The following is a 26,403-nucleotide window of genomic DNA, read 5'->3' as shown; positions in this document are numbered from 1 at the left end:
ACACAGTTTAGCTAAATAGCTTTGTCAGTAAACATCAGTGTGGGATTTCGTCTTAATCGCAAGTCATGGCAAGATTAACTTCGAATATTATTCATAGCTACAATTATATAAACCTACCTATCTCCAACAATCCCTCCTTAAATACATGTATAATAGTTTTTCTATCGTCAATTTTTTTCTAATTAACGAAGAATATTATATACAATTAAGTGAACTAATAGAAAATTAATTACGGGCACGTAACGTTAAGTTAATACGTTTCGCGGTATATGTAAATAAGTTGCCCGCAAACACTGGGTGAATTAATGTCTTACGTCTCGCGTGCCCGAAGCCCGAGGGAGCTGGGAACTTAAATTGTAACAATATCGGTTCCTACACGTCTCGCTAATAAGAACGTATTCAAATTACTTGTTACTCGTGTTATACTTGTAAGCGTGTGTAGTCTGGATTTATTTTAGATATGCATATGTATTTATGTTTACTATATACAATAACTAGGTACTTAGATATGCAAATAAATAATTGAATAGGAATGTAGCGCGCGTGGATAAAGTTAATAAATATTTTCGGAAAAGGTTTTAATAGCTATCAATTTTGAGAATTGATACCTATCTACTTATGTTTAGTATTTTTAGGTAAGCGTCTTTATATTTTGCAATTTACTAGCTAACCGGATTGACTTCGCTAGTGGTTATATATTTTTTATCAAAGTTATTCGGTGTTTTTAAATACTATATTTACTCATTAGTCTACCGCCAAACAGCAATACCTATTTAGTATTGTTGTGATCCAGCGAGCGAGCCAGTGTACAGGCACAAGGGATAACATCTTACATCCCAAGGATGACGGCGCAGCGGCGTTGTAAATAATGGTTAATATTTCCTACAGTCTTCTTTACGAGGAATCGCTTTATGCCACTTTTTTACACTGCGCTGACCATAAATACGATAAAGATAAGTTTCTAATATTATTTTATAGAAATGATTATTATTTTTCCACAACCATAACATAATTTACATATGTCATATATTTTTAGAATCTACAAACTAATATCCATTTATAATTTGCGCTGTTGGTATTGTAACTACGGGCTGGATAGGCGGCGGGTTGCTGCCAGGGGGCGCACTTTGCTGACCTACAGCAATTAAAACACTGAACTTGAGTAGGATAGGCGTCCGCACAGATTACAAACAGCGCCTCTAACTTATAACACAAAATGTGCGGATTCCTAAATGATAGAAAAAGATATTGCAGTCGCTCGCACATCGCGAGGTACTGCCTAGTGGTCGGCTTAAAAGACAAATCCTATGGTATTTTTGGTTTTCTGTCAATAGATTCTCAGTGGCAACACGGAATATAGAATTAGATACCAACAAAAGCTATTCTACTACACCGTGCTGCAGCATTTCAAGCAGTTTATCCTTAAGTCTCCGTGCCTGATTGAGAGCACAAACAATGACAATGAAATAAATAAATATCTATAATATTCATATTGTACGTAGGCAAATAAAATGTTATATAATATATGAAGATGTTTATATATATATGTATATTTATACATGTTTAAGACATGGGCACATGTATTTTTCATGGAGTTTTTCATGACTTGAAGTATATTCGTTATACGTATAATATTTATATACCTTTCAATCGATTACCAATTAACTTATACATATACAGACGGGATGTCTACCAGGTTTAGTTTGAGGTTAGCTAATAAAATATAAATATGGAAAGGTAATAAAAAATGTTATCTTTTATAATATTATATATTTTGTACTTCACAACAGTATTATTGAGTATTGTTAGATTAATGCTTACCTACGCTATGCTACGCATATTTCTTACCGAATATGTGGTCATGCATCTTATACTCCTTCTATATTATTTATAACAATATAATGGTGTATATCAAAATACATGTGACATAAAAACTCTGACTTAGCATATAATTTAGATAATTTTGTAACATTTATTCATTTAACACTTATTAACTTTGTAATTTAAAGTAAAACAGGTATTATGTTCATTTTAATGTATTATAAATAATTATATAGAAAAACTGTAAAATTATAAATTAAATGGCTGTATAGTTTAGTGATAAGAATATAAAAAACTTTTTTTTTATGAAATGCTTTTATATAATTTCAAAGCCTCTGTTTTATTATTTTATACATGATATTCTTTAGTATTACACATTGTGTTAATTTTTTTTTAATTTTCGAAAACACGACATAGCTGCCTGATAAAAATCTTTTTACATAATTTAAAGAAAAAAAAATCCATAATTTCACAATAAAATTGTGTTATAAGCGAGTAAACATTAGTAAAAAGGACTTACCATATATTCGAAATTTAAATAACCGCCATATGTAATGTCAATTTAGAAAAAAATATACGTTCAAAAACGAAATATTCAATTTTTATTAAACACTAAGCTTCAACTATCAATTAACATAATTATAATATTTAGCAAATATAAAATCAAATTAAATAACTACGTTATTATTAGAACAATGTATTTATGGCACAAAAACTAAAAAAAAAAATTTAATATTATTTAGTGACAAACCAAAAATATTAATAATAAGAATATACTTTATATTAAGTCTTAACGCATCATATATTTATAATGTGTTATCGAAACAAGTGCATAATAAAATACATACATACTAATAAAATGCACACAGATGTATAAACACGCGTACCAAACGGCGCGTTCTATGCATGTGTGATGTATGTATATAAAAGAAGCAAATAAACTTAAAAACAATAGCTCTTTGGAAGATAAGTAGAATTCAATTTAATTAAACTTACTGTTCTATTTTTATTACATTATTTATTTGATAAATAATGAACTTGTTTGATTTGATTTAAATACTTTTAGTGAAACATTAATAAAATAAGATTCTGTGTTTGATTACAAAAAATAAATAATAATATTATAAAGTCAAAATATTTAACTAGATAGTCCAATCAAAGGTTTAAGCAGTACTTATAAATACAAATACAGTTCATATGCACTTGTCTCGTATACATTATATGTATAATTAGTGAAGGTAAGGAGAACTATCTCTAAAATAGGGCATTATTTGTAAAGGACACTTAAATGCGTAGGATAATAGTTTAATAAGTACAGAAAAAAACGCTTATAAGCAACACAATATGCCACAAGGAAATAGTTGATATAGAATTAGTGTTAATTTTTAAGAAGAGTGTATTGAATGATTACGTAATCGAGCAAAAATATCAATAGAAACTTTCAGTGACATATATAATATTTACGCAACTTAAGTTATATGCCCGGAATCATTGTCCTCGTTACCTTCCTTCCATAATTATTATATTATATTTATATGTTTAAATGTAAAGCGTATTCATCAAAGGCACATCGCTATGAATCACATGATTTAGCACCGTATTTCTGCGCTTAGCCTTAAAAAGCAATTGCTTATTATGACGTATATAAGAAAATATTTACAAGACTAGTAATGTAAATATATTTCGTATTTATTGTATATACAATATTAAGGGTGATACACTCAAGGCTTTAAGCGGTTATTTGTGAAAAGCTTATTATATAATAGTTGTAGCTATTTTAAGAAACGGCTTAGGTGTGAAGACGATAATGTGGATGGCAAAAACCAACCGTGATGCAAATTTGTATATTTTTAACAGAGAAGTTTTAGTAGATTTTTTTGTAATTGATTATTTTTTTTATAAATTTTCTTTCAACATTTTTTAGTAAGATCTAAGTCTCATTCCGAATAGACATAGAGTCTATCATCTCGTTTAAAAGCAATACTTTACAATACTGTATATATTTTCATGAATTTTATATCGATTAATATTGATTTCACATTTATTTAATTCCCTTATCAATTAAATCATTTATATAAACTTGTAGAGCATTGCTTCTTGCCCAATTTAAGCCCAATATCCCATAAACCGATACCGTAGTTGCTTAAAAAGAATAACAAAGCGTTTAATGTTTAGTCTAGTAATGATCTTATGATATTTATTTAAAATATTAGATTGTGAATCCGATATTTCGCTGCAAAGCATTATTTAATACATTTATAACAACAAACGCTATTGCTTCTAAATTAATGACATTATATTAATATAAAGTAAAAATATTGCTTTTAAAAATTATTGTTTTATGTTACATATTGCAAACTGGTTAATAACTTTTTAGAAGATTAAAAACCGTAGTTTATTTCCACTGACTTTTTATTTATAACCTTATAGGTTTTTCTTTAAGTTTATAAGTACATAATATTTTATAAATTAATAAAATATATATTGTGATGAAACGATTTCCTTTTTGTAAATAAATAGTATAATTTAATAAGATTAATATATGTAAAAATATAGCATTAAATATCATTTATAATTATTATATTATTATAATTTTGTATATTAAATCTCATTAGAAGACATTAAGGGGAAGATTCGGTTAGTCAGTGGATATAACCGCCTAACTTAAAGCCACATCATTTCCAGTGGTTAGCAACCTTGAGGTTACTGTAGAGTGCACCACCCACGCAATAGTCAAAGGTTGACGACCCCGTTCTCTGTGTAATACTCGGCCACGCTGTCGTCTCCATTCACCTGCTGGTCTCGTATAACAATTGTTGGGTTGTTCGAACACGAAGAATTGTTTGATATTGTGCGAGAGGTCTTGCACTTCTGACATTCGACTACTACGATGGAGTTCGTGTCCATATCGGTTTCGGTGCTGCTTGTTCGCCGTAAATGATTCGAACTGTTAGCTTGAAGACGATGTTCCACTATCGCCCGCCAAAGACGAAGCTCTACACCGCCCCTGAAAATAAAATAAAATTATTGGAACTACTCACGATCCAAGAGAATAATACAATATAATGTGACAAACTATATATTTTTAATGATGTTGATGAGGACTCCTGACATATTTCGGCCACTACGGCTAATCTCAGATTAGAATAACCAACTGCGCAGAACTTATTATAGTGCACAAATGTGTGCGCAAACACAGGTACACTCTCCTAGGGTTAGAAACCAGGACCTCGGAGCTTATATCTTGCAACGTTTGATATATCAACGAACTGTAGTTTGATGGTGTGTGAGTGATTTTAAAAATAATAATGGACACGAGTGACATTGACAGTTTAAGGAATCGCTATTGACTGCGAACTGCTCCAAATGCAGGTTACTTTAAAGTGGCTTATTTAGTCAGCTATCGTCTCTCAGATATATTTTAAAAAACATGGAACAAATATATATATATAGTCTAAAGTCCGGCCGGGTGCGGCGAGTACTGACAGCAGGTTGAGGCGCGCGATGTCGTCGCGCCGCGCGTGCGCGAGCACGTCCGCGAGGCGGAAGCGGCGCGCGGCCAGCGACGCGGCGGCCGCCTGCGGGACGTCGCGCGCCGCCGCCCACTCGCTCAGCTCTTGCAGCGACTCCGCGTCGCACTCTTCCTCCGGGTCGGCTTCGTTACAGCTGCACAACGGAAATTGCCTCAATTTAAATAGGTCAAGATGTATTATTGTCAAGTATTCTAACAGAATATGGTTAGAACGCGTGAATCTTAACCGATGATCGTGGTTCCAAACCCGGGCAAGCACCACTGAATTTTCATGTGCTTAATTTGTGTTTATAATCCATCTCGTGCTTGACGGTGAAGGAAAACATCGTGAGGAAACCTGCATGTGTCTAATTTCATTGAAATTATGCCACATGTGTATTCTACCAACCCGCATTGGAGCAGCGTGGTGGAATAAGCTCCAAACCTTCTCCTCAAAAGGGAGAGGACCCCTTAGCCCAGCAGTGGGACATTAACAGGCTGTTACTGTACTGTACTGTATTCTAACAGATGTGTTACGCGCAATCGCTATTATCATCTATACTGCTGCACTGCACTACATCTCAAAAATGTATGAAAGCGTTTTTGGCGTCAGGCAGGCAGTGAAGTGATGAGTCTGTCAAATCATTTTTCTTGCAACAATATAAAACATACTGCGACGATGACAAAAGAGGATAAGAGCATAGTAATGACCAAGGTCAAATTATTGAACATACTTTATATTTGCTTGATCCCTGAGCCCTCAAAGTACGTCTGGCAAGAAACATAAAACATACACATAAAATAATAAGATTTAATATATCTTTTCAGCCCGTTACCTGCATAAGAGCCCCAATTTCAAGTTAGTACGTATGTTTACGTTTTTATTATATATTGCACATTTATAGTAATACAAAAATAACTTTACTAAAATAATAGATCTGGGGCAATTCTTTCTGTACAACAAATGGAATTAATTATTATAATTTTATTACAGGTCCGTCAGTAATGATAATATTTTCTTACTTTGACTTTTTATCGACAATTTCTCTTAAAATTTGAGTTTGTGATTTCTGTTCTTCCAACATCAAACGGAGCAACGACTGGTACTGTTGGTAGCTGTCGATAAGTTCCTGTTGAAGTCTGCAAAAAGTTTTTTAAATAATAATTTTATTTAACGGCGGCGGCGGACAATGCTTATTGCAAAATTATTTACTTATAAACAGTTTGTAACATGTTTAAAAATGTAGAAATATTTTATTTAGTGTTCGGACGTCAATCATTAATTAAATCGCCAAGTGTTAGGTGCGTCACACCGGTTCGCAGAATTATCATTACAGGCAGTGCATAGGGTCGTACAAGGGAGAAACACAAACTTGTGGTTGTCCTGGCGCAGCTGGTGCATCGCGAGCGCGAGCGGGTCGCGCGTGGAGGTGGCGGTGGACAGCGCGGACGGGGACGCGTCGGCCGCGCGCCGCTCCGCCTCCTGCCCCGCCAGGTTGGCGCCCAGCTCTGCGGATATACGCCTTATTACTATAGCCATACAGATTAACGTTGTTTACGGCAGCGTTTCTGGTTGGAATATATTTTTTAATCAACAGCCAAATAGTTAAAGTTATGTATATGTCAAACAGACTCAATAGCAGAGAAAAAAAGAACCAAAGATTTTATTTTGTTTAAGTTAGAACCGAACGTTGAATATATTAACTTACTAAAATCAATATATACAAGGCCCGTTTTTGATTTAATCTCTTACAAACAAAATGTAATATGTAATGCTATACCATAATTATTATTTTTTAATAAAAATATCTAAATCATACATATAAATAATAATATCTTAACGAACAATCCTTACATGTATAAAAACAACCTTAATCAAAAAACGACTTATCTACAATAACATCTTCAAAAGTTTACTTACCGGGTGACAAGACGGTTATCGCAGCTTGTACAGCGTTCCGCACCAAGTTATCTAACGCGAACATCCAATGTGGCTTGATGCTATGCATTCTCAGCACCACGTTCACTGCCTCTTGGAACATGTATATAGCTGAATGCAATTCGTTTATCGCATTGGCGTCGAAGTCCAACTCTTCCTTCAGCGATATTATTGCACGTTCTATAACACTTCTATTTTGATCCATGATGTAATCTTTGAGCGCGCAACGCAGTGTTTCCAAGTGATTCTGAAAGATAAATATATTTTATCCTCTTTTCGGCTTGATATGACTAAGGTTTTATTTTGGAAAGAAAGTGTCGAGTGTGACAAATTTAATGCAGCTGTTACGCTTTGTTACACGATTCGTTTGCAATTCAAGTCAGTTATATAGTATTTTTACAGAAGTTTTGTTAAGAAACGGAGAAGTGTTCAATATCGATAGTAATATATAAGACGCTGTTTACAAAGATAGATAATGATGTAAGGCAGATTTTAAAATTAAACCTTTTGAAAAAAAATATCTTCATTCATGAGATAACTTTGCTCGTGTCATAAACAGTCTAAACTTCTTTTTTTATTGAAAGATACTTCAATATTGTTAAAACAGATAATGTCCATTTATCATTATTTTTTAAATAACCATCTTGTTATATAAACTGTTAGTTCTCACCAATGTTAACACCGTGTTGCCGAAGTCCTGCTGTATACTTAGCATCCACTTCGAGCAGATCTTCTCGCTGTCTTGCTCTAACACTCGCGAAAGTGTGAGACGGCGCTGTGAATCTTTCTTCAGCAAGTAAAAGCCATCGTGTTCTATATCTATAGACGATCGAGGAACGTTCGTCATATCGACCTGTGAAAAAACAAATGTATAAGGGTCCGTTCACACAGACCGGCTCGGAGAGCATCGGCCTGCTTTTTTCTTTTCACACAGACCGGGTCGTATACGCTTGGAATTGGCCGGAGCGGAGCCGCCAACTATTTCACATCGACCGGCTGGAAGAGATCTGAAAGCGGGTGCGAGCGAGAAAGAGCACGCAAGCGGAGCCGGTCGGCTCCTTTTATTACTTCACACGAAGCGCGTTCAGGCATTTTTAATGACAAAAAAGGTGCAAATGCAAAAATAAACTTTACTACAATCACTCAAAACACTGTTTCCAACGTGATAAAAATCTGCTCTCCTCTCCGAGCCGGTCTGTGTGAACGGACCCTAAATGTTAGTTTAATATACATATTTTTATGAAATATATGTAACACAAAAAAATTTAAATTAATCCTATATTTATTGTTTCAACTTAATTTTTCTTATAGTAGAAATGTAAATGTCTGAGTATTTGGAATTAAAATTGTATTTTCTATTATAAATATATATAAAAGCATTGTTTTAAATAAATATAAAGTAGAGATTAAAGTTACAGCACACAAAAGCTGCATTAAAGCCTCCTCTCTTCGTAAAGACGTTAGAACTTCATTCAACACATGCAGGTTTCCTTACGACATTTTACGTCACCACTGAGCTCGAGATGAAGTATAAACGCAAATTAAGCACATCATAACCCAGGGATGCTTGCTAGGTATTGAACCCGCAATCTTTATCCTTTCCACCAGGCTATGACTGCGAATTTCGTATTATATTACCTCCGGTGAAAGCAGGCCTCCCGAAGAACTTCTTCTATTCAAAATTGTATCATTATTGTCCATGTCATCAGTTGACGGTGTATTTGGCATTGTACTAAAACATAACATACTACTGTTTATATATTCACGCATACAATAATCATATAACATAAGTATTAATATTTATTTAATATATAATAATTCCTTATTATTTTTACTATAGTGTATTAGTATAGTCTTACAGTAGCGTTAGTAACCCATAGTAATATTATATAAAATATATTTATTATCATGTCACCTTAGACGTTATACAAAGTGTAAATAAAGGCCCATCAAAGTAACTTCCCTTATCAATATTAAAAACAATGGAAATATTATAAATGTTATTAATTTTCAATTTTAATATGAAAAAAATGCAGATTAGTAATAAATAAAATCAAATATGAAAAATCGATAATCGAATTTAAATATATTATTGTTTAAAAACTCACATTATAATATCGTATTGTTTTTTGCAATATCTACAAAATCACGCACGTTAAGTTCTCGAACTTTATACCACAGTCATATTTTGTCATTTTACATATAATTATAAAAAGTATAAAAGTTACAATAGCAATTCGATCGTTAGCCTCCCATGTGGGGCAAGAGCTCTCTCAAAAATGTATTATTTTATTTATTTAACCGCGTCCGATCTACTGGTAACGAAAAATATCAATACGATATTATGCCATCTAGTGACAAATAATAGTAATATATAATATGGATATAACAGCCTTTATGGATCTAGATAGCCCTAATTTAGTTTGACAAAACCTTACGTTATCGAGTTCAAGACGATTTTAACAGTTGATCAGTCTTCGATATTCGATTTGAATTGAGAATGATAATTAGTAGGTAAGTATAAATTAGTATTCCAATGTTTTAATATTGTTATTTTTTTATAGCTTTATTTACAATTCGTATCGTTTATCTATGGTATAAATTATGAAATTATTAATAATGCTAGTTCGTAATGTTGCGTAAGAAAAATGGATAATTATGGTTTCAGTGAATGGACGTGAACGTTTTTGAAACGTTTATTAATCAAAATACGGTGCTGACGCATCACACTACATGAAAACTTATATAAAAAAGATATATTAATGAAATGTGTGGAATTGTGGACCATAGTTAAAAATATGTGCAAGGAATGTTCAATTTTTGCTATAATATTTTTAAAACTTAATATCATTACTATCTTACCTTATATTTTATAAGTAATTACTTTCTAATTTGTATTTAAATAAATGAAAACATTTCAAACAAATCGTGAGCTTTTAATTGTAATTCACAGTCATAATATAAGACAATAATTTAATGTTAAATTATATATTTATTTTCGAGTATAAAATACCTAATATAATATATAATGATAGGTAACTGTCATAACGAACGAAACTCCAGGATAAATTAAACTTGACAGGAGTTCGTTATATTTATAATTACTAATGTTCGTTACCTGCTGTTCAATAAGTCCGGCGGATATATCAGTATCGGCGATAGCATCGACGAGGCAGTCCTAGTGATTGTTGGATTAGACCGGACCGTTTTAACCCTTGCACGGAAACAAATAGATGCTTAGGCACACACCAAACAGTTGCTTAGATTCGTCAAGTATGTGAATGTAAAGCGTTATCTGGTTTCGTATTAATTAAATCTCATAGTAATGTTTTATTTTTAATGAAACATTGTTTTTTTTAATTGTGTGAATGTTTTTTTTTTTAAATATGTTCAATCAAGCGACATAATTATATTGATTAAATGTTATCTAAAAGTATATACCGGATAATGTATTACTGTAAAATAATTTATTGTTACTGTTTAATACGTGTGGAGAGCTTGCGATAAATATATTATCACTATCGCTCTACGTGTAAACACAACGCAAATACGATCACAAGACACTCAGAAACGAGTGCACAAACGTGACATCCATACATCGTTAAAAACAAATATTAAAAAGACATAACTTATTTATTCTAAAACGATGATAATTGAGTAATAAATGGCAATGATAGTTCGCAATATTAGTATAAAATGATACGATTAACTTTTTTTTACAAATGGCATATTCGAGTGAACTATGAATATATATAGTCCCATCGCCCGCATATGCATGATCTTAAATAAAACAAAACACGATTATTTATCTCTTATTCATTAATAGATAAATCTAAACAAACACTTTAACAACATTATATCATTCCAATAAAAAGGCGATTATTTTGAAGAGCTAAAGTGATTTTCAATATTAAATATAAATCCATGCCTTTTAAATATTTCAACACTAGGTGTAAACGTAAATGTGGAAGCAAATCTAGGGATTACAAATCGCTTATTTACTAATGTTATATGTCTTACTCGATTTCCGGAGAGCTTGGCAGGTTTCCGGGGAGACTTGGTTCGGAGATCTTCTTTTGGGCGACACTCGGTCGAACTTTATCTGCGGGCACTGAGATACTGCGGCTGTAGTCTATGCTATTTCCTAAGCGGCTGCTCGACTTTTTCTTTCTGCGTTTATAAAATTAGATTGTTATAATATGAGATAAGGCAGATAGATCTGTAGTGCGATTCTGTAAGAACTCACTTCATTACTCACACGTAAATGTTGATAAGCGACTTATGGTGATATACTATTTTGATACTTTGATTCTTCAAATTTTATAATTATTACGGTCAATGTCGCATATCACTTTCTATAATTTCACGACCGCTTTCTGCGGTGAGTTTCGAGTTTTTTCTTACGGAATAGCCCTACTGTATCAATCGACATCAGAATCTGAGATCGAGGTGAGAAACGGCAAGCTATATAATTTCTATATGATTTCCAACTTAAAAATACAGTTATATTCCTAAATAAAGATTTTACCAGTAGTTTTAGTTAAGTAAATTTCATATTTTATTCCAACTATTTTTTTATGTTGACTTTGCAGCATCAAGAGAAATAGAATATTTTCAAAAAAATAATCCTAATAATAACTTTCTGATGATATTTAATCCAATTACCCCTTATTATAAATTTATAATCTTAAAGGGATTTTTTTTTGTATAATTAAATATGAATACTAACTCGCATAAGAATGGATCTTCAAGTAATTCGGCAGCCGTGGCACGTTTTTCAGGATCAGGTATGAAGCAGCGCAATATGAAATTCTTTGCTCTCTGCGATAATTCGCTTGGTATCTCTGGATGCATTTTATAATATCCCACCTAGAATACGAAAATTAAATTTTATAGTTAAAAAGTAACAACAATACATTATATTATTAGCAAATAATTAGTACTCTACAAAAAAAATAATCTTATTTGGTGATAAGGCTTTTTGTACAAGCCCGTCTGGGTAGGTTTTTTTTTTTATAGAATAGGAAGGCGGACGAGCATATGGGCCACCTGATGGTAAGTGGTCACCAACGCTCTTAGACATTGGCATTATAAGAAATGTCAACCATCGCTTATAGCCAATGCGCCACCAACCTTGGGAACTAAGATTTTATGTCCCTTGTGCCTGTAATTACACTGGCTCACTCACCCTTCAAACCGGAACACAACAATATCAAGTATTGCTGTTTTGCGGTAGAATATCTGATGAGTGGGTGGTACCTACCCAGACGAGCTTGCACAAAGCCCTACCACCAGTATACACTCACTTATCAAATATTGGACCGTCAAGCAGCAATACTTAGTACTGTTGTGTTTTGATTTAATTTGTGAGTTAGCTAGTGAAAATACAGGCATAAAGGACATAACATCTTAGTTCCCAAGATTGGGGGTATAGTGGCGATAAAATTATGGTTAATATAAATGTAAACCAGCGCTAATGTCAGCGGTTGTGACCACATACCATTAGAAGGCCCATTTGCCACACTGCCCACGTATTTACAATAAATTAAAAAAAAAAAAAACTTTAATCTACAATATAAGGAAACATAGGTTATGTTATTATTATAATTATTATGTAATAATTATCTTCTTACCTTAAATAGAGCTGCTTGGGGAGACCCCAATTCCATAAAAGGTGGATTCCCGGTAGCCATTTCTACCACCGTGCATCCAAGAGACCAAATATCAGCCTAAAGCAGATAACAAAAAATTAAAAAAAACTATAATTAAACATAATTATAATACAAATATTTTATAAGAATAGCAGCAATTTTATTTATGATTTTCATTCATAAGACTGTTAATGAACAACAAATATACTACCGGAGCGCCGTAGCCTCTCTGCCCCTTGTCTATGACCTCGGGCGCCATGTACTGCAGAGTGCCCGCGAAGGTCTCAGTCGACGGACACAGACCCGCGAGTCGCTTGGAAGTACCGAAGTCAGATATTTTTACGACTCCGCTGTATGTGTTCACTAGCACATTGTCGCCTTTTATATCGCGATGAACGATTTTCTGATCGTGTAGGTATTTCAAGCCTGTAGAACAAAGTGTTTAGTCGATAATGATAGTAATAGACTTTCCGATGCATTTAATTTCATTTGTATATTAAATATTATGAATTATCATTATTAATTATCATTGCACGCGGTCGCGATTTGTACAGTAACTATTTTTAATTTTTATTTATATTTATTTAAGGCTTTAATGTAAATAAATATTTATAATTCTAAAAAAAAAAATAGGAATGTTGTTTATCCAAAAAAAAAGTATTAAGTATTTGAAGACAATATAAAAAAACAAACACACTTTTTAAATAAATCTGTAATAATATCTTAAATATGAGGACTTGTTTGGATTTGATGTATATTTTAAGTTAAAGTTACATTTTTATTTCCTGTCTCAATAAACGTGACATAATACTGTTATATTTGATATTATTGCGTCTAAAGATACAAACTAATATAATATTATTAATTTATACAATAGATTCACCTTCCAATATCTGCTTTGTGTAATAAGCGATGGTAGCTTCATTTTCTTTCAGAGGTCCCCACTTGGACCTTAGTAGCGCAGACAGCGATCCTCCCGGTACTTGCTCCATGAATATCTTGAAGTAATTGTCTTCTGAGATTGACCCGAGGTACTGAAATTTATTAAGAGTATAAATTACACCCATTAGTGTGAGCACAAGCAACTTTCTGCTCCTTGACTTTCATAAATTTCATGATGATCAGTCGAGTAATAAAGACACAAAAGCATAACAGACAAATAAACAAATTTACTTTCACTTTTACAATGGCCTTGATATAGTTAACCTTGACTTGTAATAGTTTACCTATTTTTAAATATAAATCATTGAATTTCTTTAATTAAATAATAATTGATATGATAATTATAATACTTTATTTGTGTTCTGTGTTACGATTATAAAAAGAAATAGAATTGTCATGTGTGTTAATTATGTACTTTTGTAATACAATAATGATTTCTGTTGGTGATCTTAAATTAAATAATATTACTCAGTATTACAGTATGACATACCTGTACAATATTCCTGTGTCGTAGCTGTGAATGCAATAATATCTCTTCGTGCAAAGGCTGGACATCTCCCAAGTTTTTCTCGGGTATTTCTTTGACCGCTATCCTGACTTGCGTGTTCAGATCTCTGGCCGCGTATACAACTCCGTACGTTCCTTTACCGAGTACCACTCGTTTATTACAGTCATCCAATTCATATTCAAACTGAAATCGTTTATAAAATAATTATTTAGACATCTTATTTTAATATATATAAGCTCGAAGTTATATTAATATTTAAATCGAAGATAACATTTAAAACGTATGTTGTTTACTATTAAACAAATGAAAAATGCCTACACTGCCAATTGAAGGAGTAAAGCTATACCAAAACTAAATTTGCCTATTCCATGTAATTTGCTAATAGCTCTAATATTATAGTATGCATTACAAACAGTTCTTGGTTACAGTACAGTAACAGCCTGTTAATGTCCCACTGCTGGGCTAAGGACTCCTCTCCCTTTTGAGAAGAAGGTTTGGAGCTTATTCTTGGTTAATATATCTTTATTTATAATATAACACTATTCTTTTATACTCCTAACTACTTATATTCTAACTTCACCGACATTTAAAAACGCGATTTTTCGCGAATTCATAATGATTATCATAGATTATTCAACGTCTAAAGTCAAAGATATTTATTTGTCTCTTTACTTCGCCTGTGGTTAGAATGAACTTATTTTTTTTACAGTAATGATTAAATTCAAAAAAATAAAAATTAGTTTCCTATAATATCGTCGTTAGGTGGATTTTTTTTAGAACATTGCGATTTGCCCTCACAGCTTTAGTGCACAACAATGCGTACATACCTTTAACTGATCTTGCATAACACTTGTATCTAAATCAGTGACTTTCTCGTGATCGGCAGTAAGTTCTCCGAGGAGGTCGTGAAGGTGTTGACGGAAAGCTTGCGATGGCAGAAATATTTGGAAATCGTCCGAGTTTTCACTGACGTACAAGAATAGACACCGCTCGTCACGTTTATAAAGGCTGTTAAAAGTAATTACAGCATACATGAATAAATTATCAATCAAGTTTGAGTCGTACCCTCACGGTGAGGGTTCCGAAATATATCCATTTCCACGGAAATTATTAATTTCAAAAACATAATAAGTATTTCTTACAGTGGTCTTTTTGATATGATTCATCACATGGTGTAATTTAATAAAGCTCATATCAAACTCTAAGCGGCGTGGTTGTGTTCTATTATTGCCAGAAAATTAGCTTTTTTACTTGGTATTAAAAATATCCCACAATGAAATTATTTAATTAAGTTTAGGGCTGCAAAATAACAAAAGGTAATTAAATGTTCATTTACCTATATGTTCTTATCATGTCAGAGGTGAACAGCCATCGGTGCACCTGTCTGCAGTCACCGCGCATCGAATCTAGGCACAGATTAAATATCTCGACGGATTTCTGTTCAGCTCCCATATTCACATTGACATATGACGGCATGTAGATTTTTGTTGTTTCTAAGATTACCACCTGGAAAGTTATTAAATAAAATTAACGTTTTAACTTTGCTTAATATAATTTTTAATTTGTATTATTTTTATTTTTTCGTTAATTTGGGTCAGATGTCAAAAATAATTCTTTGGTTTTTTTTTTTTTTTTATATTATAGATAGGCGTACGACAAATGGGCCGCCTGATGGGAAGTGTTCACGACCACCCATAGACATTGGCGCTAAAGAAATACTAATCATCTCTTACACCACCGATGAACCATCAACCTTAGGAGTTAAGGTATTATGTCCCTTGTGCCTGTAGTTACACTGACATATTAACTATTAGCTAAGCATTGCTGTTTCGCGGCAGAATATGTGATGTGGGTGATACTTACCCAGATAGGCTTGCACAAAGCCCTACCACTAAGTAAAAGTAAAAGTTGGTATCATGTAACAGTTCAAATTTCATGCATTCACATGGTTTGTTTAATTGTATTTTATATTTATTTGATGAAACGATTAATACATATTACTTATAATTAACAATAAATTATTTCCATGAAGCTAGTTAAAGGCAAACGTTTCAAACCAACATAGTCATGAAAAATATCTCTATACATTTTTTTTAAACATAAAAGTATATAATACACTTACGGGAAAACGTATAATATTTTCACATGTGCTTTTAGTTGCCTCGACAAAAAACTCCATCCAGAAAGAGAACACTTGCTGTTCTGGTGAAGTTTCTTCGCTCTTCTTTCGAAATCTGGAAAAAAAGGCTATTTGTGAATATAAGCTTTGGCTATAAGCGATGGTTGACATTTCTTACAATGCCAATGTCTAAGGGCGTTTGGTGACCACTTACCATCAGGTGGCCCATATGCTCGTCCACCTTACTATTCTATAAAAATTAAAAAAAAATAGCTAGTATTGTAGCAATTTTGTCGGTATTTACATACATATATATTAAGTATATAGTTGTATGTATTAAGAACCGTTCAAATTTCAATTTGTGTTTATCACATTCCAATATGCAAGTACTAAAACAAAGACAACCTTATATTGTATTTTTAGATTACATATTCAAATAATAAAAATAAGCTGTGAATAACCAACAAACACAAGGGCGATTCTATAAGGGACTTTATATTTCATCATATATACCAAACACTAATTGTCACCTGTGTCAATTTATGTTTCATTTATTTAAGTTAAAACAATAGAAAAGGTAAATACTCATTCTCACCAATACAATAGGAAGGCGAACGAGCATATGGGCCACCTGATGGTAAGTGGTCACCAACGCCCATAGACATTGGCATTGTAAGAAATGTAAGCCATCGCTTACATCACCAATGCGCCACCAACCTTGGGAACTAAGATGTTATGTCCCTTGTGCCTGTAATTACACTGGCTCACTCACCCTTCAAACCGGAACACAACAATACCAAGTACTGCTGTTTTGCGGTAGAATATCTGATGAGTGGGTGGTACCTATCCAGACGAGCTTGCACAAAGCTCTGCCACCAGTGCAACCCTCAAGGATCTGAATATAAGGTGATAATAAAAAAACTCCTGTTCCAAACTGACAACATATAATCAATACATATTATAAAACAAAGTTCCACCGCCGCGTTTGTCTGTCTGAACGGGGCGAAGAACTCAAAAACTACTAAATGAATTTTCATACAATTTTCAGCAATGGACAAAGTGATACATAAGGGGCGCCACGAATAGTGATATGTATTGTAATATGAACGTTTTATTTTTACCCTTATACTGCCCGTGCGAGTGCAATATAAAGAAACAAACCTGTCAATGAGTTCAATATTTCCTATAGTAGACTTCAGGTACCAATTAGGTGGTTTCAACTTAAACATACATTCGGCCGCTTGAATTGCTTTCACGTAATCTTGAGCGAGGACTGATATTTCAAAGAATGTTGCCACATCCCAATAATCTTTCAACGAAGATAGGCTGCCCTTTTTACCGATCAAGTGATTGAGGACCATTCCTAAAAAAATTAAATGAATTCGTATAAAATTTTCGTTGAAAAAGTGAATGAATAGAAAGAAACTTGAATTTGTTGTATAGTTGTTTTTTTTTGTTGCTGATATAATTAAATGAAAGGAATATTTTTTTTTTTATGTTTTCCTAAATATTAAAAAAAAAGTTAAATTAGTCATGTTTTTTAAATTTTATAATGTTTACAGACTTGAATTTGGACTGAATTGTTTTAATTCAGTTTACTCGATCAATTAAAATTATTTCGAATATTATATTTTATATATTGCTTTAAAAACTACTACTGACTAATTTACGGCTCAAAAACAGCTCATAAAATTAATAGGATTTGAACCAAGGACTTTTAGATTTGCAACATTACAAGCTAACAACTAGTTAATTTTCATATTTATTTCATATTTAAATATGAACGGTGTATGTAATGATTGCATTACCCATTGGGGTAAGTGTGGTTTTGAGATAAACAAAATAATTATGTCTACTTAAAAATAACCGGAATATTAATATAAATATGTAGGTATATAATAACTTTATCAAAAGAACATTACCACAGTGGTAAATTATTAAGAAACGAAAAAAAAAAAAAAACAATTTTATATTCAGACAAGGCCATTTACAACCAGAGTTGAAGTTGAATGAAATATATTTTAAAACATTTGTTTATTTTCCTTATCCATCTGTGTAGTTGAAATGAATTGAGTGAATTATGAGTAATATTTAATTTACGGTAAACATTTTTGTTAGAGTACATACCGATATGCTGTAATTCTTGAGAATTCTTGAAATCATTCCCAGCTATGACTAGCAGCGTCGCCAAATTAATACCCGCGTACTCATTTGGCTGAACTTCGAAACCTTGTCTGTACCTAAAAAAAAGTAACAGTTAAATTTCCACTGCTGGTCTAAAAACTATCCTTGTCAGAAGGTATGGAGCATATTCCGCCACGCTGTTCTAATGCCGATGACGAACGGATGACACATGACGGATTTTCACTTGACACGTGTATTTTCCACACGATGTTTTCCTTCATAGCCAAGCACGAGATTAGTTATGAAGACACATTAAACACATGAAAAAAAAATAAGAAAAAGAAACTTTTGTAAACATACCAATGAATTGCATTTGTCAAGCTTTCCAAGTCACTGTGTTGAGATTCTACGAATTTATCCTTGTATATGCGTCCACAGAGGCACAACATATCTGGAAATCTGTTTTCTTTCTTTTCAAGGGCCTTCACACATACTTTTAAGGCGTTCTCTCTGTCGCCTTCTTTATTTCTCCTAAAAATAATGAAATAATAATTAGCTGGGTCTTATTTTATTTATTTAGGGTCGTCGCAAAGTGTTGCATTATACTGCAAGAAAATAGTTTAGTTAGTAGGATTTTTTTAGACAACCGCCTTCCTTGACTCTTTTCTTGTTTGTTGTTTTTTCACCACTAATATATAATTTTTTTTTGCCTCTCATGAATGCCTCGTTGGTCTAGTGGTTAGATGTAAGGCCGCAAACCTGGAGGTCCTGAGTTCAAATCCCAGGTCGGGCCAATTAAAAGTTATTGGGTCTTTCTGTCAATACTCAATAGCAGTCCGGAGTCTGGAAGTTTGTAGTGTGTACACTCCCGTGCTTCGGAAAACACGTAAAGGCGTTGGTCTCACGCCTGAACTCTTTCCGGTCGTGTCGGATTGCCGTCCCATCGGATTATGAGAGTTAGGGAATAGAGAGTGCACCCGTGTTTGTGCACACACTTGTGCACTATAATATGTCCTGCGCAGTTTGCTAATTTCCCTTGAGATAGGCCGCCGTGGCCGAAATCAGTCTGGAAGATCTTATACATTTTTTTTAGTCAGATCAGAGCCCACGGGTTGTGACTTGTGATAGAGTGGCATACAGTCTAGTCTGTCAAAAACACGAGTTCATATATAATAGAAAAACACTTAAAAAAAAAAAAATTTTTCTTCAAACCTTACCTATTCATAGCAAAAGCATACATAAACCTTATAATAGGCATATTGACATAATTCTTTCGGTTCATAATAGTTTTCAGATCATCAACAATTTGGACTATAGCGTCATAGTCCTGTATTTCTCTATACGATATAAGCAAATTGAGTATTGTATCTCCGGATAAAACAGCGGGATCGTCGAGTCTCCGTCGCATTGCGTGCAGAACGTTCGCCAATTCCGTGCCGCTGTATGTTTCACGGGCCTTCCGTAAATCGGATAGGAACTTCTCTTGTAAATGTGCCCTGCGAAGAATAGAAATAACAGCTACATGTTTGTCACCCTGGTATTTTTTATAAATTAAATAACTCACCTTAAAATAATATATATGTCAGGGCTAATAAATTTAAGCGGGTATACGACGTCACTTATTATAATAGCAACACCAGTACGTGATGTATGTCATATAGGTTAGGACGTCAAGTTGTGAAAATATAAGACAGGTGCCTATTTTATTATGTAGCCGTCTGATGGAAATATAAAAGAGTATGTCAGTAGCGCGTGTGATCATTTTGTCGAGCGACCCCCTTGGTCTCTTGCTCTCAGGACAGCGCCAGCGCCGGACGTGCGCACTGCCTGATTTATTAAAATCAACATATTGGACGACAATGGCGGCCATTAAAATGGCAATCCATTTGAATCCGCGACATATATAAATAATTTATTTTAATATTTCTATGTTTCATAACAAATAATAGACATTATGCAAATGTTCGTATTATTTTTTTTTATTTTACAATTTGCCATCCAAGATTGACTTTCAAAACAGAATTCGTTTTGATATACGCTATACGTTCTTAATGAGGTCACCCATCATGGTGTTAGTAACAAATTTATGCATTTTCCTCTAGTAGATTTAAAGAAAATAGACTGAGCACAAAGGTTTATTTGTATTGTTACATGAAAGCAAGATGTTTATAGATATAATTCAAGGTTGATTTAATATTTAAAAGAAAAAAAAAAAGCACAGAGTTCCGACATTATAATATCCTACTTTCTTAGTCATAGTTTAAGAAATGTTTTACTTTGCTATGCAAATAATATTTATATCGTTAGAGTAAATAGTTCACTTAATTATAAAGAAAAATGACAACATGATCTTGGTGTGGGCGTTTATTCAAATGCACGCAATAAACATTCGATTAAATGAGAAAATGTCATGTTTAATTCCGCTTTATCATCAATTTGCATACCCACTTTAATAACTCGCTATAAACTATTATATTACCTACGCAATACTGGTAAAAAAATACTTCATATCATCACTATTTTACTTAATAAATTTAATATTTAAATGATACAGATTAAATCAACATAAATAGGTAGAAATAAAATAGGTAGAAATAAAATAGGTAGAAGGTAAATGAAAGAAATATTAACCATTCTGTACATTGTGACGTATAATTTATGAAGAAATTATACTATTCTTTTATCCTGTCAAATGTTACATATTGTCAGCTTATTATGTACAATTTTACTAACTTAAAATATGTCTCAAGATAATTTTGTCGATACTACACATTCTTTTTTTCACGCCAAGTTTCCTTTTGGTTTTGTCTTTTATGTATCACATTGCTAATGCGCCACCAACCTTGGGAGCTTATGTCCCTTATGCCTGTAGTTACACTAGCTCACTTACCCCTCAACTCAGCTTACTCCGGAACACAAGAATACTAAATATTGCTGTATGGCGGTATAATAAATAATGAGAGGGTGGTATTTACCTAGATACCACCAAGTAAAATTACTACATTCTTACTTATATAAACTTACTTGGTTTGAACCTCAACATCTTGGAGTATATTCTTAAGCCGCAGCGTAAGGTGCTGCTTGGGATCAGGAGCTTCTTCGCCTTTGAATTTCGCAGCAGCTGGGTTTGTCGTGACGCATGTCCCCGCATCGGTGAGTTTGTATGATACGAACAGGAAGTTAGGTAGAGATATCTGCAACAGATAAATATTTAAAATATTCAATTCGAATGATATTGTATATAGATTCGATGTGCGTTTATAAATGGTTATTGTCACCTCGTTATAACACGCCCATACAATCGAGCAAGTTAAATAATTTGAAAATATATAATAATTTGATTATATACTTAAAAGTCTTTAGTAAAATGAAAGTAATAACATATATTTACAATTTTTTAATAATTGTTTTTAATAAAAGCAGGGAGGCAGACTTTCAAATAGACCACCTGATGACAAGTGGTCACCATAGGTCAGAGACATTGGCACTGTAAGAAATATAATTAAGCAAACATTACATGCCCGAGATGGCCCAGTGGTAAGAACACGTGGTTCAAACCCGGGCAAGCACCACTGAATTTTCATGTGCTTAATTTGTGATTATAATTCATCTCGTGCTATACGGTGAAGGAAAACATCGTAAGGAAACCTGCATGTGTCTAATTTTACTGAAATTCTGCCACATGTGTATTCCACCAACCCGCAATGGTACGTGGTGGAATAAGCTCCATACCATCTCCTCAAAAAAGGGAGAGGAGGCCTTAGCCCAGCAGTGGGACATTCACAGGCTGTTTACTGTAAACATTACATCGCTATTGCGCTTCCAAAATTGAAAACTAGATGTTATGTACATTGTACACACTGGCTCACTCAGTCATCAAATCGGTACACAACAATACTGAGTATTTTTGCTCAGCAGTAGAATAAGTGAACCGAGAGTCAACGGCTTGGTTAAGATTACAAGTCTGATTGATATAGGTTACTAAGTGAGCGAAACCACTAAACCGACAAGTATCAATATAACGCAATTTTCGTAGTTATGGAAGGAAACGATATATACACATAGCTAGGAATTTATATTAAATAAAAATTGAATATATTAATAGAAAGTAAATTATCGAAATTTGTCCACAAGCTAGAAACCAAAAAAATGGGCCGATTTGAAAACATACATTTTAGAAGTTGACTAAAAAGAAAAAAATATATAAAAATCCTTAACATTTGCTCGATGATAGTTAGATGGTTACGAAATGACACATGACTAAGCGACCGAAGGCGCGGGCGTGAGATAGAACTAATAATTAAATATGTTTAAAAAAATGTAACACAAAAATACTATTATAATTATATTTTAAATTGAAGTATACATGATTATTAATTTTATCTTTATTGAGAAATAGCCATGATATTGATTTGACATGCGATTCGATCCCATAATCATCTGAGTCCATCAACATAGTTCGAATATATCCTATATTTAAAAAAAAAAAAAATTAAATTCATTCGAATTGTTATTGTACAATTTGATCTAACAATAGGAATTCAAAGACGATACAAGACGACTATAATTCAATAAAGCGACAGGTGATCATGGACTTCTTACATAAACTGGGATTAAATATTGAGACACGTCATATTACGATTCTTAATTTATTTTAAACTATTCATGGAAGAAAAAAACACCTTATTAAAGTAACCTTAATTACTAAAACTTAACAATATTATATAGTGCACATAAGATGAAGTAATACATAACAATCTTCTGCTTAGCTAATTTCTTTATTCCGGCGCCTTCAGTGCTGGCCCACCTCATTTAGGGGAAACGCGTAAATGCATTATTCCAGCGAAAAAAAAACACTATAGAGATTACTACTCTTACAGGTCACCGGTTACAGTTATCGTGACCGAAATTTGTCTAGGGGAATATTATTATATCTCTGATCCTGTATCTGTTCTTTGAGATCTGATACAGGACCAATTCTAAGACGCGAGTGTAACGTTGTCAAATACCTAAATAACTTCGAGCAACTACTGCTTCTTTCTTGACCGATCATCACTTTCATTGACTAGACAAGGGATTCGAATCCGGGACCTCAGAAACTGCAACCGTATAAGCTAGCTACAAGACAATGGTTACTAACTAATTACTCAATCGTAATGAAAGTCTTAAGTTTTTTTATGTCTTATGCTATTGTTGTGCCAAATTTTACAGCATTCGTAGCATGACACACGATGAAGAAATGCACATTTTTTTACACAAAGTATTAAGAGCTGTACAAAATGTTGGTATTTTTGTTTGAGATTTCTAGTATATATATTTAAAATCCTTTTAATAATTACGATACATCAATCAAAAATGATTCCTAAATATTTGATGTTGAAGTCATAGGTCATTGAAATTGGATTAGGTTTTCAATAAAGTGTCTAAATATACATATTTATAAAGCCTAACCAACGACCTATTTTTAAAACATTTATTTTAAATTTAAGTACCATTATAAAAATATTTTCAATTTGGATTCAAATAAAAAAAAAGAAACAAATAAACAGTAAGAGTAACATAAACCATTATTTTATAGCTGTATTGTCTTGTAATTAGATTGTTACATCTTCACATAATATGTTATTAGTTATCGAAAGAGGCTTCGCTCGCTTGTGACGAGAGGGAGGGCATGATTAGTAATCCATGTCCTTTTCTATACCACAGACGTATGTGCAAAATGCAACAGTTAAGACATGAAAGTATAACAAACAATCCACCTCAGATTTGTATATATAATATTAGTAAGGATATCACCAGTCAATGTGAAATGGGGTTCTGTATATGTAACATAGTCTGGATAGAGCAATTGAGAAATTGAGAGTAATAACTATTGAGATATTATCATTCAAGGCTTTGGTAGCTGCCTATGTACGTTGTTTATCATGCATGTTGCTTCTTTGTATTGCAATATGACACTGAAATACCACAGATATTGTTTATATGAAACATGACTTTAGTGTGAGAGTATATTATTGAATAGTTTATAACAATTTTATTAGTTTATATCATATTTTAAAAAAATGTTATGGTAGACAAATAAATATCTACATTGTTGTAGTCATTTTCTTTTATATTAATAACCTATCTAACCTGGATACTTAATAAATAAAATAGAAGTGCTGAATTAATTTTTTTTTTTTGTCCAACCAAAGTAAAATTTTAATAAAAATTATCACAAAACACTATATCGTATTTATTTTTCAAAGAATTATTAATATTTGGTTGAGAAGATGAGTTTTTTTATTAATTCATAATGCTTATAGAATAAGATAAGGAAGCAAAAACAAATTTAGTCTCGCAATTAATTTATATTAATTTAAGATAGGTAGGCAGACTAGCACATAGGCCTGATGGTAAGGGGTGACCATCATCTTTATTTTATAATTACCTAAAAAAAGGGCACACAAATCGCTGCTTAGACGGTGCACAATCAGTATCTATGATGTTGTATTCCTTGTATCTGTGATTAACTTAGCTCACCCATTAATCCGAAGCACAACAAAACAAATTATGAATAAGTTGTTGCATATTCTGTCAAATGATTCATTCAGATTAGCCTACTGTATATAACTTGAGCTGATATACCTGTTTTGAGATTTGTACATCACTGACATTTAAATGAATATAATAATCATTTCAAGCATGTCAAACTATTTCTCAAGCTTGTCAGGTAGGAATAAATTTTTTTAAAAATTTGCCATAACAAGAGAATGTACTTACTTTCAGCCGTAGGGTAGCATCAGAATCAACATCGTTATATAGAAGTACATTTTCTTTCATATCAAAACTTTCTCGTACTCCAAGATGATACAACAGCGAGCTCTGTTGTAATTGTACACTAAGATCAACCAGAGCCACATCTGCATTATAAAAAGTGTCTAAAACACTTGTCTCACCAAAGTCTAGCTTCTCAAACTGCAAAAAAACACTGAATATATTTTCTGGTAATATTAACATTTATATTTTAAGCAATTATTAACATATAATGTAAAGATATTAAAAAAGGAACATATTTGCTTTGTTTACATTTTATTTAAAAAATAAAGGTAATTCTGATGCAATTCAGTTAAATAGATTTTGTTTTGATCCCAATAATAACCTCTATAGTTATATTAAAGGTGTGTTTTTTAAATAAAATGAATATAACTTACGTGAATGTGGTGTACGTTAGCATTAACGAGTTCGGAAGCCAAACGGACTTCTTCCAGCGCCCGTTTTCTGTGAGCTATGTTCAATGTTTGGGTCACGTCCAAAACACATGCGATGTCCATACGGGGCCTTTGATTAACCCCTGGTTGAACTGTGGCGTTTGATCCATCACTACAAACACTCTCGCAAATGCTTCTCACGTCACCTATAAAATATAGTTAATGGATATTTTGAAAATATTTGCAACTTCGCCGTTAACAAATGCTTAGTATTTTCGTACCCGATTCTTCTTGCGCCGTGGAAGTATTCGCAGCGCCGAATGTTATCATTTTTTCCTTTGTACATAGAAGGCTATCATATTTTTAAAAAAATAATTCAAAACTTAAATGTCCACAAATAAATACTCAACACATAACAGACCACAACAAGTACTCTCTACTCCAGCTTGTTATTTAATAATAGTGACGTACATTGGAGCCAAAGGCTAAGTGATTCTTCTGACGACGTTTGTTACAAATATTGATTTTTACTAAAACCCATTGTTGAATCGATTTCTTATTTCATTTTAATTGTTAACAAATTAATAAATAGGTAAAC

The 26,403-nt window shown here is 32.7% G+C and overlaps 1 protein-coding gene across 2 annotated transcripts; it reads right to left on the bottom strand.

The window, feature by feature from the left end:
* Positions 1-1,755: 1,755 nt before the first annotated feature.
* LOC126771098 (mitogen-activated protein kinase kinase kinase 15) lies at positions 1,756-26,245 on the bottom strand. Of its 2 annotated transcripts, XM_050490817.1 has the most exons (25): positions 26,087-26,245; positions 25,809-26,011; positions 25,378-25,572; positions 21,640-21,809; positions 19,833-20,111; positions 18,976-19,146; positions 18,619-18,731; positions 17,653-17,854; positions 16,495-16,606; positions 15,709-15,878; positions 15,200-15,380; positions 14,355-14,555; positions 13,806-13,956; positions 13,134-13,348; positions 12,905-13,000; positions 12,001-12,140; positions 11,292-11,441; positions 10,390-10,485; positions 8,910-9,003; positions 7,942-8,124; positions 7,254-7,518; positions 6,706-6,841; positions 6,356-6,472; positions 5,308-5,487; positions 1,756-4,828 (listed from the first exon to the last, which is right to left on the bottom strand). In XM_050490817.1, exons 1-25 carry the CDS (start codon positions 26,133-26,135, stop codon positions 4,555-4,557), a joined length of 4,143 nt encoding a protein of 1,380 aa, XP_050346774.1. In that variant the 5' UTR covers positions 26,136-26,245; the 3' UTR covers positions 1,756-4,554. The 2 variants fall into 2 exon arrangements, with proteins under 2 accessions (XP_050346774.1, XP_050346775.1); XM_050490818.1 differs by lacking the exon at positions 10,390-10,485.
* Between the last annotated feature and the right edge of the window lie 158 nt (positions 26,246-26,403).

This window comes from Nymphalis io, chromosome 10 (genome assembly GCF_905147045.1).
Source record: "Nymphalis io chromosome 10, ilAglIoxx1.1, whole genome shotgun sequence".
NCBI lineage: Eukaryota > Metazoa > Arthropoda > Insecta > Lepidoptera > Nymphalidae > Nymphalis > Nymphalis io.
This window is presented reverse-complemented; position numbering and strand designations above follow the sequence as displayed.